At 39.1% G+C, this 11,321-nt stretch overlaps 2 protein-coding genes across 3 annotated transcripts; both read left to right on the top strand.

Moving 5' to 3' along the window:
- Positions 1–1,382: 1,382 nt before the first annotated feature.
- LOC122664742 (two-component response regulator-like PRR95) lies at positions 1,383–7,101 on the top strand. 2 transcript variants are annotated; one of them, XM_043860707.1, is made up of 9 exons: positions 1,383–1,866; positions 2,787–2,948; positions 3,061–3,191; positions 3,283–3,420; positions 3,825–3,939; positions 4,063–4,501; positions 5,739–5,779; positions 5,834–6,504; positions 6,948–7,101. In XM_043860707.1, the coding sequence occupies exons 1-9, from the start codon at positions 1,683–1,685 to the stop codon at positions 7,074–7,076; spliced, it is 2,010 nt and encodes a 669-aa protein (XP_043716642.1). In that variant the 5' UTR covers positions 1,383–1,682; the 3' UTR covers positions 7,077–7,101. The 2 variants fall into 2 exon arrangements, with proteins under 2 accessions (XP_043716642.1, XP_043716641.1); XM_043860706.1 differs by having other exon boundaries at positions 5,739–6,504.
- A 2,671-nt stretch (positions 7,102–9,772) lies between these two features.
- Positions 9,773–10,447, top strand: LOC122665137 (NDR1/HIN1-like protein 12). Its single transcript, XM_043861205.1, has one exon. It carries the CDS (start codon positions 9,776–9,778, stop codon positions 10,445–10,447), a length of 672 nt encoding a protein of 223 aa, XP_043717140.1. The 5' UTR covers positions 9,773–9,775.
- The last annotated feature ends 874 nt before the right edge of the window (positions 10,448–11,321 follow it).

Here is an 11,321-nt window from a genome sequence, read left to right as displayed (position 1 = left end):
AATGCTGGGGTTTTTCTCAAATCTAAAACTTCCATAAATCTTAATATGATAAAACATTGCTAAAAACCAAAAGTACAGTAAAATATTCATTTGTTTTGATGTCCAAAAAAATATTTTCATTCAGAACGATTTTGACAGTATTCGTGCACACCAAATTAAGTTTGATCGATATGTAATTCCTTCAATATAAATCAGATATAAACAATCTTAGACTTATTGAAAAGCTATCAAAACAAAGTTTTCTAACAAATCCAAAATTTCTTATATCTCATTTATATTGAAAGAGTTATGTTCGATCAAACCTTATTTGATATCATGTCTAAGAACAATATATAGTATCAAACTAGGATCAAAATCACATGTAGTATTTTTAGTGTTCTCTATGTGAAACTAATGCATGGATTGGATTTAAAATATAAAAAATAAGCAGAACAACAAGAATCAGAGCAAAAAAACAACTTCTGAGCCTTGAAACCAAGGGTCAAGTTCACTTAGAGAAAATTCCAAGTTTCAATCGAGATATGATCGGATTTAAATAAACTCATTTTCTGAACGATCAAACCCTACTTGATAACTGAGTTTTAGAACCTTGCTCTAAATTGAGAGACAGAGAGAAAGAGTCGTTCCTTGAAGCATGCCCGAGTTTCGAATTGTATCCAAAATTTATTTTTGTTTAATTCAAAAGCCTGTCCTAAGATTCTGATCCATCCGTTGCCTGAGTCGGACTGTGGAGGGAAATGATATAATAGGCAAGCATTGCGTGCCGCCTCAGAGTCTCGCGTTCCCTGTCGAGATCTCATTGATATGCCATCCGGATTCTAATTTCGAGATGAATACTATGCTCGGAGAAAACGAGCGAAATGCGGATCCAATGGTAAATACGAAAACTTATCACAGTCCGCAGAAAGCAGCTTTGAATTTGTCGGAGAAGAATCACTGACCACAGAACATCATCGAACTCCAACTTTTCGAAAAATAAAAAAATACGACTCAAATCCCACAAACACGAAGATTCTTTATTTTTGTCACCACGTGTCGTATTCCTAGCCATGAGATCTCAGATATTTAATATTTGTTTAAGCAACTCAGCCTACGTGGCGGCAGTCAGAAAATATCCTCCCAAGTAGCCACTCTTCAGCAGCACGTGTCTTTCTTGCGGGGCCCAAACGAATCTAAACCGCAGCCACATCAAATAATAAATAAATAGCGCTGAGAATGAAAATATCTAAACCGGTGACCTACAGTACGCCACGTCAGACAGTATTAGCCTGGACCAATGACGGCCCACCTTCTGATCTGATATTATTTTTGAAAGTTGACATGGCAGATACTATATTAGAGAAGGGAGACGAGAGTCCGGAGATAATTTGTGCGCTCCGCGGTTGTGAACAAGAAGTAATCGGTCTTTGAGGCGGTTACGCTGTAATCGGTACAAGCCTAAAGCCTTCTTCTTTCTGCAACTCTATCTTCTTTCTTCTTCCTAAACTTCAATCTTCAGTGGCGCTTCAGATACTTTCAGAGGAGAAAGGTCACTGAGGATGGGAGTGAATTCCCTGGCTCAAACACCAGTTTTGGGACTATTACTGGCGGATGGTAAGGAATTAGGGTTTCTTTTTGAGCTCGTCTGAGTTCGAGGTTTAAAGAAGAAATAAGGGAAGCTGTTCTTTGCAACGAAGAAGGGCATGGAGATGGTACCGCAGGTGGAGGAAGAGTGGAGGGACACAGAGAAAGAAAAGGAGAGTTCTACGTTTATGATGAAACGGGAGCAATTTTTTCCTCGGATGTCTCTGAGGGTTTTGTTGGTTGAATCTGACGATTCGACACGGCAGATCATCACGGCACTTCTGCGCAAGTGCAGCTACAGAGGTCAGTTTAGTTAATTTCGCTGTTGTTTTCCTCTGACTTGGTTGTCTTGAGCGCGGGATCAGAACCTGGTTGTCAGCATCGAAGGTGGGTATGGAGGGGTGCGGGGTCGGGGGAATTGGACATGTACTTGTGTTTACTACATCCGCAGGGCCCTGGTAAATTTTAGGTTCTGATTGGAGCAGCGTAGTTTAGTGTAGCTCATGTGAAATCTGGGGCTTGAGTGAATGAATATTATTTTTGGGCTGAATCTGTTGGATTCATGATGGTCTCCGGTTTTGTTCAGCATAGACACATGGTTCTGTCAGAAAACTGAGGGAAAGCCAACCTAGTTGGCGTGTGTGAATCTCCTATTTCTTTTATTCCTCTCTGAAGTCCATTAAGTTGGGTTGAGGAAAATGGGTTGATTAGTGATATTAGATGCTCTGTTCTGTTGAAAGTTTTTCTTAGTATATGCTCGATTTATATTATACGCTGACCCAGGTGTGTCCAAGTTGAATCAGCTCGGTTTCGGTAGGTTCCAATTAGAGCTGTAACCAGAAGCTGCTTACTTCATATGATAAACTTACTGTAAATGTAGCGATAATTTGGCTTTAAACTGGTATGGACTCGTTTTGGTTTTGAAACCCAGACTTCGCTCCTTGTCCAAAGAATTTGTTTCTTCTTTATTTTTTTGAGTGGGGCAGGTGTGGTTAATTAAGGAGTGGATTAACAACTTTGATTCTTTTCCTTGAATGAAAATGTGAAAATTTCAAGTCAAAGGTTTTTCTTCTTTTCCCTCTGGTAGTTCTAAGATTTGCCTTCAATTTTCCTGTCTATGATTATACTAAGAACATTCTCTTTGATATTAAGATTGACCTTATAGTTTTCAATGCATCACACTATTGGAACTCAAAACCATTTATTTGTTTTCATTTGAGCAGTTGCTGCAGTTCCTGATGGCCTAAAGGCATGGGAGGCTCTAAAGGGGAGACCTCATAATGTAGATCTCATCTTGACAGAAGTGGAATTGCCATCGGTATCTGGATTCACTCTTCTTACCTTGATAATGGAGCATGAAATCTGCAAGAAAATTCCTGTTATAAGTATGATCTGATGAAAAGACATCATTTGGATGATATTTCCGTAACATCTTTAATATTTAGCAATGTGGATTTTCATTCTGAATAAGTCTGAATTTCTGTTGTGATAATGCAGTGATGTCCTCAAATGATTCAATTAGCATGGTTTTCAAATGCATGATGAGGGGTGCTGCTGACTTTCTCATTAAACCTCTTAGGAAGAATGAACTTCGGAATTTGTGGCAGCATGTTTGGAGAAGACAATCTGTATGCCCTATATCTACATTTTTCCTTTAACTTATGTCTTTTAAGACTTTAAATTCAAATTGATCTTGATTTATTTGTATTTTCTTATTAGTCAGCTGGTGACAGAAACCTTGCACAACGAAAAGTTGAAGCAATATCTGAAAACAATGCGGCAAGTAATCACTCAAGTGATTATGTTGCTTGCACACAGAAGAACAAGACAAGCAGTGGAAAAGGAAGTGATGCTCAAGTAAGTGTTCTCTAGCCACCCAGTAGTACTAATTTTCTGCTTACATCATATATTTTTGGAATGAACTATGCCTATTTCTTGTTGTGCTTCTGAGGCTTTGTGGTAATACTTTACAAGCACTTTCGGGATGCCACTACCATGACACTTATATTAACATGACAAATGTTAGTTGATGAGGTGTTTCTTCTGCAACCACATTTAACTGAATTTCTTAATACGGTTTGATCAATTAATACCAAATACAATAAGTTGTAAATAATAATGAAAATTTCAGGATATATAATCATATTTGTAGTTCAAGACCACTGTGCAACGCTAGAGGAGATCCCATTTTTCAGTTTATGATCTGCATGAGTTTTTACATTAGATTGCTCATTTTCTTGTTTGGTTCCTCATTTTGGCAGAGCTCTTGTACAAAGCCAGATATGGAAGCTGAAAGCGCATGCATGCAAAATCTGCAGGATTGTTCACAGCCAATATGTCGGAGTTCTTCACTTGAACATGAGAACAAAAAAGAAGGTTTGGTCTATTCTCTTGTTTTCAATTTTGTTTTCCCATCTACAGTAAGTCATTGTTAGTCTTCTGTTCTGTGTCCCCTTAGATTTTTTGGTCAATGGGCATCTGACAAGATAATTATGACAGAGAAATCAACAATATTGGGATCGGAGGTGACACAGTCAAATGAAGCTAGTGCTTCGGCTAGATTTGTTCTAGGAGATTCTTATGGAAAAAGAGAGGCTCAGCCTAAGGATGTCGCACCAGAGAATCACAGAGAGGATGCTAATATAACTGGTGCGACTCGCGGAAACAGTAATGAAGGGACAGAATCTCTTAGTGAAGCCATTGACTTGATTGGAGCATTTGATAATCGCCTGAGGTGGAATTTTGGTCATTCATATAACACTGTTACCAAAGAAGTGTTATTTGATGGTATAAAAACCCTTTCTGGGTCCAATGACAAGTCCGGTTGCACTCCATTATTGGAACTTTCCCTGAAAAGATCCCATCTGAGTGGCTCGGAAGGCCAACGGACAGATGAAAGGCATACATTGAACCATTCAAATGCATCAGCTTTTTCATGGTGAGATACTGTTTCCTGTGCTTCATTCTATTTGGGGTGAAACATTACTGTTAACATCAACATAAACTGATAAATATTTTGTAGAGATTTTCTTTTGCATCCTTATATTATGAAAATGTATTTCATAAATTTTTTTGTTTCAGACTCTCAGGGGAATTTTTCCTGCTATACTGATAGCAATGGAAGAGTTATTAAGGCATCCACTAGCATGAAAACAAATGAAACTGCAGTAGTGAAGATTTATGGTTCATAACCGAGTAATAAATTGATTTTTTACCATACTGATGGCATTTGAAGAATGTTTAAAGCATCCAGAAGCAATCAAAACAAATGAAAATACTGTGGGAAAGGTTTTTTGTGCAAAACTGAATTTTTAAATCCACTCACTTGGAGCATTATACAAGGGACAAATACATTGGGAATAGAAGGTTTCATGCCTCCAATAATAACAGTATTACACGCATCATATTGCAACCTCTAATGTTTGCTCATTATCTTCCTTGGCTGCAATTATAGCTGTCAAGCCTAGTGTGCACCGACGACATCAACTTCGTAGGTTACCTCTTTTTAAGGAATGGAATGATAAATTTAGAATCAGGACCTTTAAGGCCCAGTGATAACTTTTCCGTACTTATTGGTTACAATTGTTTTAGAATATAAGATGCTACGTGAATGATTTTGCTTGAAGTCATTTTGGGCATCTACTACCTTGGAAACCTTGGCATAGCTTCTTAAAGAACCAGTTTAGTTATCATACTATTGCAAGTGTAGCAGTTTTGGCATCTTCCTTTGAAATAAATGTTACATTTGCATTTTTTTTGAAGACTAATGCAATACTTGGAAAGCACAACATTAACATTTTAACTGCAAGCACTTGTACCCTGAGGGTTCCATTGGCATTTTCATTGTGGTGAGACCTTTGGCGACATTTTATGATGATTTTAGTTGGTTTTAGGAAAGCTAGTGATGGGTCTATCCTTCTTGTATTTACCGATAATTTTTGCACTGTGTTTCTCTTAATTAGAGGCTTCTTGTATTTACAGATAATTTTTGCACTGTCTCTCTTAATTAGAGGAAAAAGTGGATATTAATAAAATACAGAAAAGAAAGTATAAATTGTTCCATCTTTTACCTGTACCAAGGCCTGTATTCTCTGCTTATTTGTATTACATCAAATAATGGAACAAATGATTTTTTTTCATTGGATATGTTCTGAATTCGAAGTTACTATCTGTAGGTACAATAACAGGAAAGCTCAGTCTCCTCTTCCAGCATACAATGTTTACTCTGAGCCCGAAGATTGCTCAAGAAAATCTCAAAAACATATGGAAAATCAGGGTCCTTGTCATACTGCCGATGCTCCTCAACAGAATAGTCTAACTTCTTCAGTTGGTCAATCTGATCTGGCTGAAACAGTGATACCATGTCATCAGCAGGTCATCCCTGCCCCTGTTCCCATCGGAGGGATGAGTTTTGATGGTTTATATGCCAGCTATGCTACTGTATTGCCACCCATGTTTTATGAATCAGCTCAACTGCCGTTACGGGGTCAAAGTACAGGCAGCCGTCTAGAACCCTCAACTGTTTGCCTGAATTTGTCTCACCAACCCAATCCTGAAACTCAGTATGAACAGGGTTGCCACTTTCAGGATCAAAATGCTGACAGTTCCACTAACCAAACATTGCGCGAGCAGGTGCATAACATTGAAGATTTGGAGGATCCAAGCGATGTTTCTCCACCCACTGGTCAGAGTGCAAATAGCTGTATATATAACGGTGCTAGAAGCTACCTTAACAGCAGTGGTTGTGGGAGTGTTTGCAATGGAAATAATGGGAATGTCACTGCAGTTATTGCTGCCAGGGCCACTGTAGAATGCAGGAGTGGTGAAAGTCTCTTTGTCCATGATAGAGTTGGAGGGATGGATCCTCATTGCTCCACCCATAGAGAAGCAGCTCTGACCAAGTTCAGGTTGAAACGGAAAGACAGATGCTATGAGAAGAAGGTACAATTCTCGTTGACAAAAGTCTGCCACCAATTTCATTTGATGGGTGTATCAAGGTTTATTATGGGATGACCCAGGGGAAAGTCATTTGCATTATTTCATAAAAACCTGGTTGCAGACTTGAAATGTTTATTTTTTTTAAAAAGGGGGGGGGGGTTGTGTGTTGATATTCAGCAGCATGTCAGGGTAAACCCACCTCCAGTTCATTTACTAATCAGCTTCCTATTAGTGCTTCTTAGACAATGTTAAACGTGGTCTTAAGATTCTGCAAACTTTAGGTTTTTGCCAATTGATGGTGTTTAGTTGTGAGGGCTGGGAAATGTAGTTGCTTCATAATGGCTGAATGACCAAATTGTTAGTAGAGGTTTTGTGTGTCTATGTATGCACATAATCTGTATTCTAGCTTTCTGACTCTTGTCTTGATTTTGGTTTTTCCTGCACAGGTCCGTTACCAAAGCAGAAAACGACTTGCTGAGCAGCGTCCCCGAGTGAAAGGACAGTTTGTTCGTCAAGCCTCGCAGGATCTTCCCTCAGCTGAAAGTATCATTACCAATGACTTATTTATTGCATAGCTGGTGGAAAACCTTCCTTGATTGGCAAAAGCCTTTTCCCCTATATCGATGTTGGGTTTGCAGAGTCATGATGAGATAAATACGTGTATCTGTTTTCGCTGTAAATACAATTGGACTCAGCTTTATTCCAATTAAATGAGGTTGGTTACATGGATATTTTTTCTGCATTCAATTTTTTTTAAAATCATATTTAGTATTAGTTCTAAGCTGTGTATGTTTTTCCTCATAACTTCTCCTAGAGTCATTTGAGGTTTATGTCTTTTTTTTTTTTTATAAAATTTTTTCTAATCTAAATCAGATTACCTCTACTTACTGGAGTATTCAAAAGCCTCTGTACCAATTGAATCAACTTTTTCTCAATCTTATTATGTATCTGCGCCTAAATTAGTTAGTTAATCTATTTTCATTTGTAATTAGATCAGAGAATTTTAGAAATCTTGGGAAAAATGAGTAAGGTACTTGATTTTATCAATTTGAACATCTTACTCTAGTGTGCCAAACTTAATACCTCGAGGAATGTATTTGAAAATTGAAATCTCATAAGTAGGCGAGACGAAATTTTTTGATAAGGGGATACGGGGAGGGATGAAATTGGTAAAAACCCTTTTTATCCTCTGAAAAGTAAAACTGCAAATGGCCCGCCTCGGACTTCCGCCTCGTAAGAGTAAATCGTTTTGTAGTGGAGACTGTCAGACTCAGGGACCGCATAGTTGATGATCGGTTGAACTCGAATTTGAGACTTTGAGCTCTGAACTAACAACTGATCAGAATTGGTTTCATAGTCCAGACTCCACAAATCTAGAAATCTAGAATCCCAGAGGAGGCCCGGAATTCGGGAATGAAAACTACAAGGCCACTTATACAATAAGGATACTAATTATGGTGTTCATCTTTTTTCTTAATTAGATTATTGAGGTTTTTGATGTCTTTTTCTTTTTTAATGTCTCTTTTTTAAACTAACATTTGTACTCCACCAGTAACTCTTGCCTATATTACTAAGTCACTCACACTGGTTTGAAGTAATAAGTAGACTATTTCAAATGTTATTAGATGTTTAATGAAGCTGCTGTTACTCACAGACTTAGAGAGTTCGACGGTAATGAGAATTAAGAAAACAAAGGGAATGAAGGGTTATATTAATATCTTCGTTGTCTCTCTGAAGTCTGAGCTTGGAACACATGGCAGTGGCATCCATGCACGTGCCATTCTCGTTTTGGCTTCAGATTCGTGATCTCACCGACTAAGAAATGCAATATATGAAGTTATGTGTCTAAGGAGATGGTACTCTGAGCAAGAACATAGAGCACACCAAGGAAGTGCATCAAAATGATATTGTATAAGCATAAATATCATTTCATGTTTAGGAGAGAGAGAGAGAGAGAGAGAGAGAGAGAGAGATGCTAGTGTACCCTGTGCCCGTAGTAAAGGAACCTTTTTCTCATATTTATATTAATAAACAGTGTGATATTCTTTACCTGGGAGCGTATGGAGTGCAGTCTGTGTCCAAACACATGGGTTAGGATAGGGCACGAGGGGGGTGAGCCGATCATTTCATCCACCCCCATATGTTTAAGTGTATCTTGCACCTCATGTGTCTAGGAGCATCCTGCACCTCCATTGCAAAGAACATTTGCCCATAAATAAAGATGGAAAGGATTGTGTATGCTGCATACCATCAGCTTTGAGTAATCTAATCACATACACTAATCATAAAACTCACATACACTAATCATAAAACTGGACACAAAAGGGCAAGAGAATCCTTTTCAAAAAGGGAGAAGAGAGGCACCTGTTGGGTACCCTAGCGGCGTGCCCAGCCTTTTCCTGTAAATAAACCATGAGTATCTGGAATTTGGATCGTCTACGGCTTAGCTGTCCATCCTGCCTGTGCTGCATAGACACAGGGTCACGTGCAAAGACCGCCATACCCTTACCCAAACGTCTTGCCCGAATGAGAGTAAAACGGTCTTTACGCCCGACCCTATATCTATGCAACACAGGCAGGACGGCCAGCTGCGCCATAGACGATCTGCATCTGAATACCTGAGATCTGAACCCGGGTTTATCACGTGTACAACGTAGGGTGTTGTGGTGGTGCGTGGCATGGGTTTGGCTTGGCGTGGGACAAGCGGCCTTGCCAAATTGCACCAGCGCTGCTTTCTGTAGTCAGTATTGCTGCTGCAAATAAATGTAATGGGAGAGGTGGCGTCCACCACCTAATAAGTTTCTGTTATGAATTAATCCTTAATAAGTTTCTGTTAAAGTCTAATCTATATAAGAGAGAGAGAAACTAAAAATAACAATCTGCAATTCTATTTCCTTAATAAGTTTCCGTTATGAATTAATCCAAGAGAAAAGAAGTAGCCTGCTAACCCTTTTTCTTTTCTTTTCCTGTTAAATAGATGTTGGATCCTGTAGTTTCTGTAACAGAGGCCATGGAGCAGAAGAAAAAGACGAATTAACAAAAAGAGCGTTGGAAGGAGAAAGAAAAGTAGAGAGCGGTATAGACTGTAGCAGAAAGAAGGAAGAAGTCTCAGTCGGTGCCTCTCAACAACGAAAGCGCGCGCTTTTCTTTAATCTTAATCCTTTTTTGGGATGTTTCTTTTCATATCAACAGAGAAGACCCGTAGATTCTCCTCGTCTATCTATATATATATAAATTAAATAAATAAACAAACCTAGATTGGAATCCAGATTTGATGTCCGAAGAAGTAGAACCAAACTCAGGCTCAGCAGAGGTCCAAAAGCAGGGCGGGAAAATGACGAAAGAAAAGGCCAACAAGGGTCGTTACGCGGCTACCCACTTGCGACACGCGGTGTGGACGTTCCTTGCGATGTTTGTGATGTTAGTAGGAGTGACAGCTCTGATACTGTGGATAGTGTATCGTCCCCACAAGCCTCAATTTACGGTGGTTAATGCGGTCATCTACGACCTCAACATCACGTCTCCTCCCATCATCTCCACCACCATGCAGTTCACCATCGTCACTCGCAACCTGAACCGCCGGGTTTCCATTTCCTACGACCGTCTCTCGGCCTTCGTCTCCTACCGGAACCAGGAGATCACGCCGCCTACCGTGTTGACGCCGCTGTTCCAAGAGCGGCACAGCACGGTGGCTCTGTCACCGATTTTGGGGGGAAGGGCGGTGCCGGTGTCGATGGAGGTAGTGAATGGGCTGGTGATGGATGAGGGGTATGGGGTGGTGGGCTTGAGATTGGTGGTGTTGGGAAGGTTGAGGTGGAAGGCTGGACCCTTTTGGAGTGGACACCACAGAGTTTATGTCAAGTGCGGTATGCTTGTTGGTTTGAAGAAGGGGTTTGTTGGTCAGGTGCCCCTGTTTCGATCTTCTGATTGCAGAGTTGATATTTGACATCTTTTGATCATTTTCTTAATTTTTTTTGTAATGCAATCTAATGTAAGCTCTGATCTTCTCTTCCTTTTCTTTTAGCTGGATCTTCTGGTGTTTTTTTTGGGATAAGTAATTTTTTTTTTGTTTTTCGATTGGTAAATTATATTAAAAATTAAAAAGAAAAAAATAAATATACAAACTAGAACCTCTTTAAAATATGTTTAAAAAGGAAAATGGGAGGTCCGAACTAAAATGGGACCAGTTCTATATCAATCAAAGTGTCAAAAATAAAGAAGTTACAATCAATAGTAGATACAGAAATCAGCATCCCCTTAATCAATTAATAAAGTTCCTCCGAAAATTTAACTGATTGGAGAATAATCTTCACATCACCGATAGGTAAGGAGACAATGTAATCTGCTGGTTGATTCACCTTCTTCCACACATACTTATACTCCTTACATTGATACATATCCTCCGAAAATTTAACTGGTTGGAGAATAATCTCCACATCACCTGTAGGTAAAGAAACAATGTAATCTGCTGGTTGATTCACCTTCCTCCACACATGCTTATATTCCTTACATTGATACATATCGGCCTCTTCAAACATGTAATTTACAAATTGCTTTCTCTTTCTTTTCGGATCTCCAAATCCCCATTTGGGCTTCCTTAGTTTCTTCTGCTATCTCCCTTAATTCTAATCCCTCTTCTGATCTTTCTTTTTTCTTCCCATGGATACCTACTGCTAGCTAAAACATTAGTGATGAATCTTCTTCTTCTGATATAAATTTCTAATGCACATTAATACACGACGGACTGAGGGAGGATCTGTCTTATATCTCTCACGGAGGAAATGGTTATCCTTAAATAGTTTCGTCGGTTTCTGTTGTGG

Source organism: Telopea speciosissima, chromosome 6 (assembly GCF_018873765.1).
Source record: "Telopea speciosissima isolate NSW1024214 ecotype Mountain lineage chromosome 6, Tspe_v1, whole genome shotgun sequence".
NCBI lineage: Eukaryota > Viridiplantae > Streptophyta > Magnoliopsida > Proteales > Proteaceae > Telopea > Telopea speciosissima.
This window is presented reverse-complemented; position numbering and strand designations above follow the sequence as displayed.

What these genes read in the sequence shown, in the direction of transcription:
- LOC122664742 (XM_043860706.1), top strand. Translation starts at nt 1,683, where the DNA reads ATGGAGATGGTACCGCAGGTGGAGGAAGAGTGGAGGGACACAGAGAAA. An exon ending in GCGCAAGTGCAGCTACAGAG is followed by an intron (nt 1,867 to 2,786) that starts GTCAGTTTAGTT and finishes TCATTTGAGCAG; the next exon opens with TTGCTGCAGTTCCTGATGGC. An exon ending in ACAGATGCTATGAGAAGAAG is followed by an intron (nt 6,505 to 6,947) that starts GTACAATTCTCG and finishes TTTCCTGCACAG; the next exon opens with GTCCGTTACCAAAGCAGAAA.
- LOC122665137 (XM_043861205.1), top strand. Translation starts at nt 9,776, where the DNA reads ATGTCCGAAGAAGTAGAACCAAACTCAGGCTCAGCAGAGGTCCAAAAG.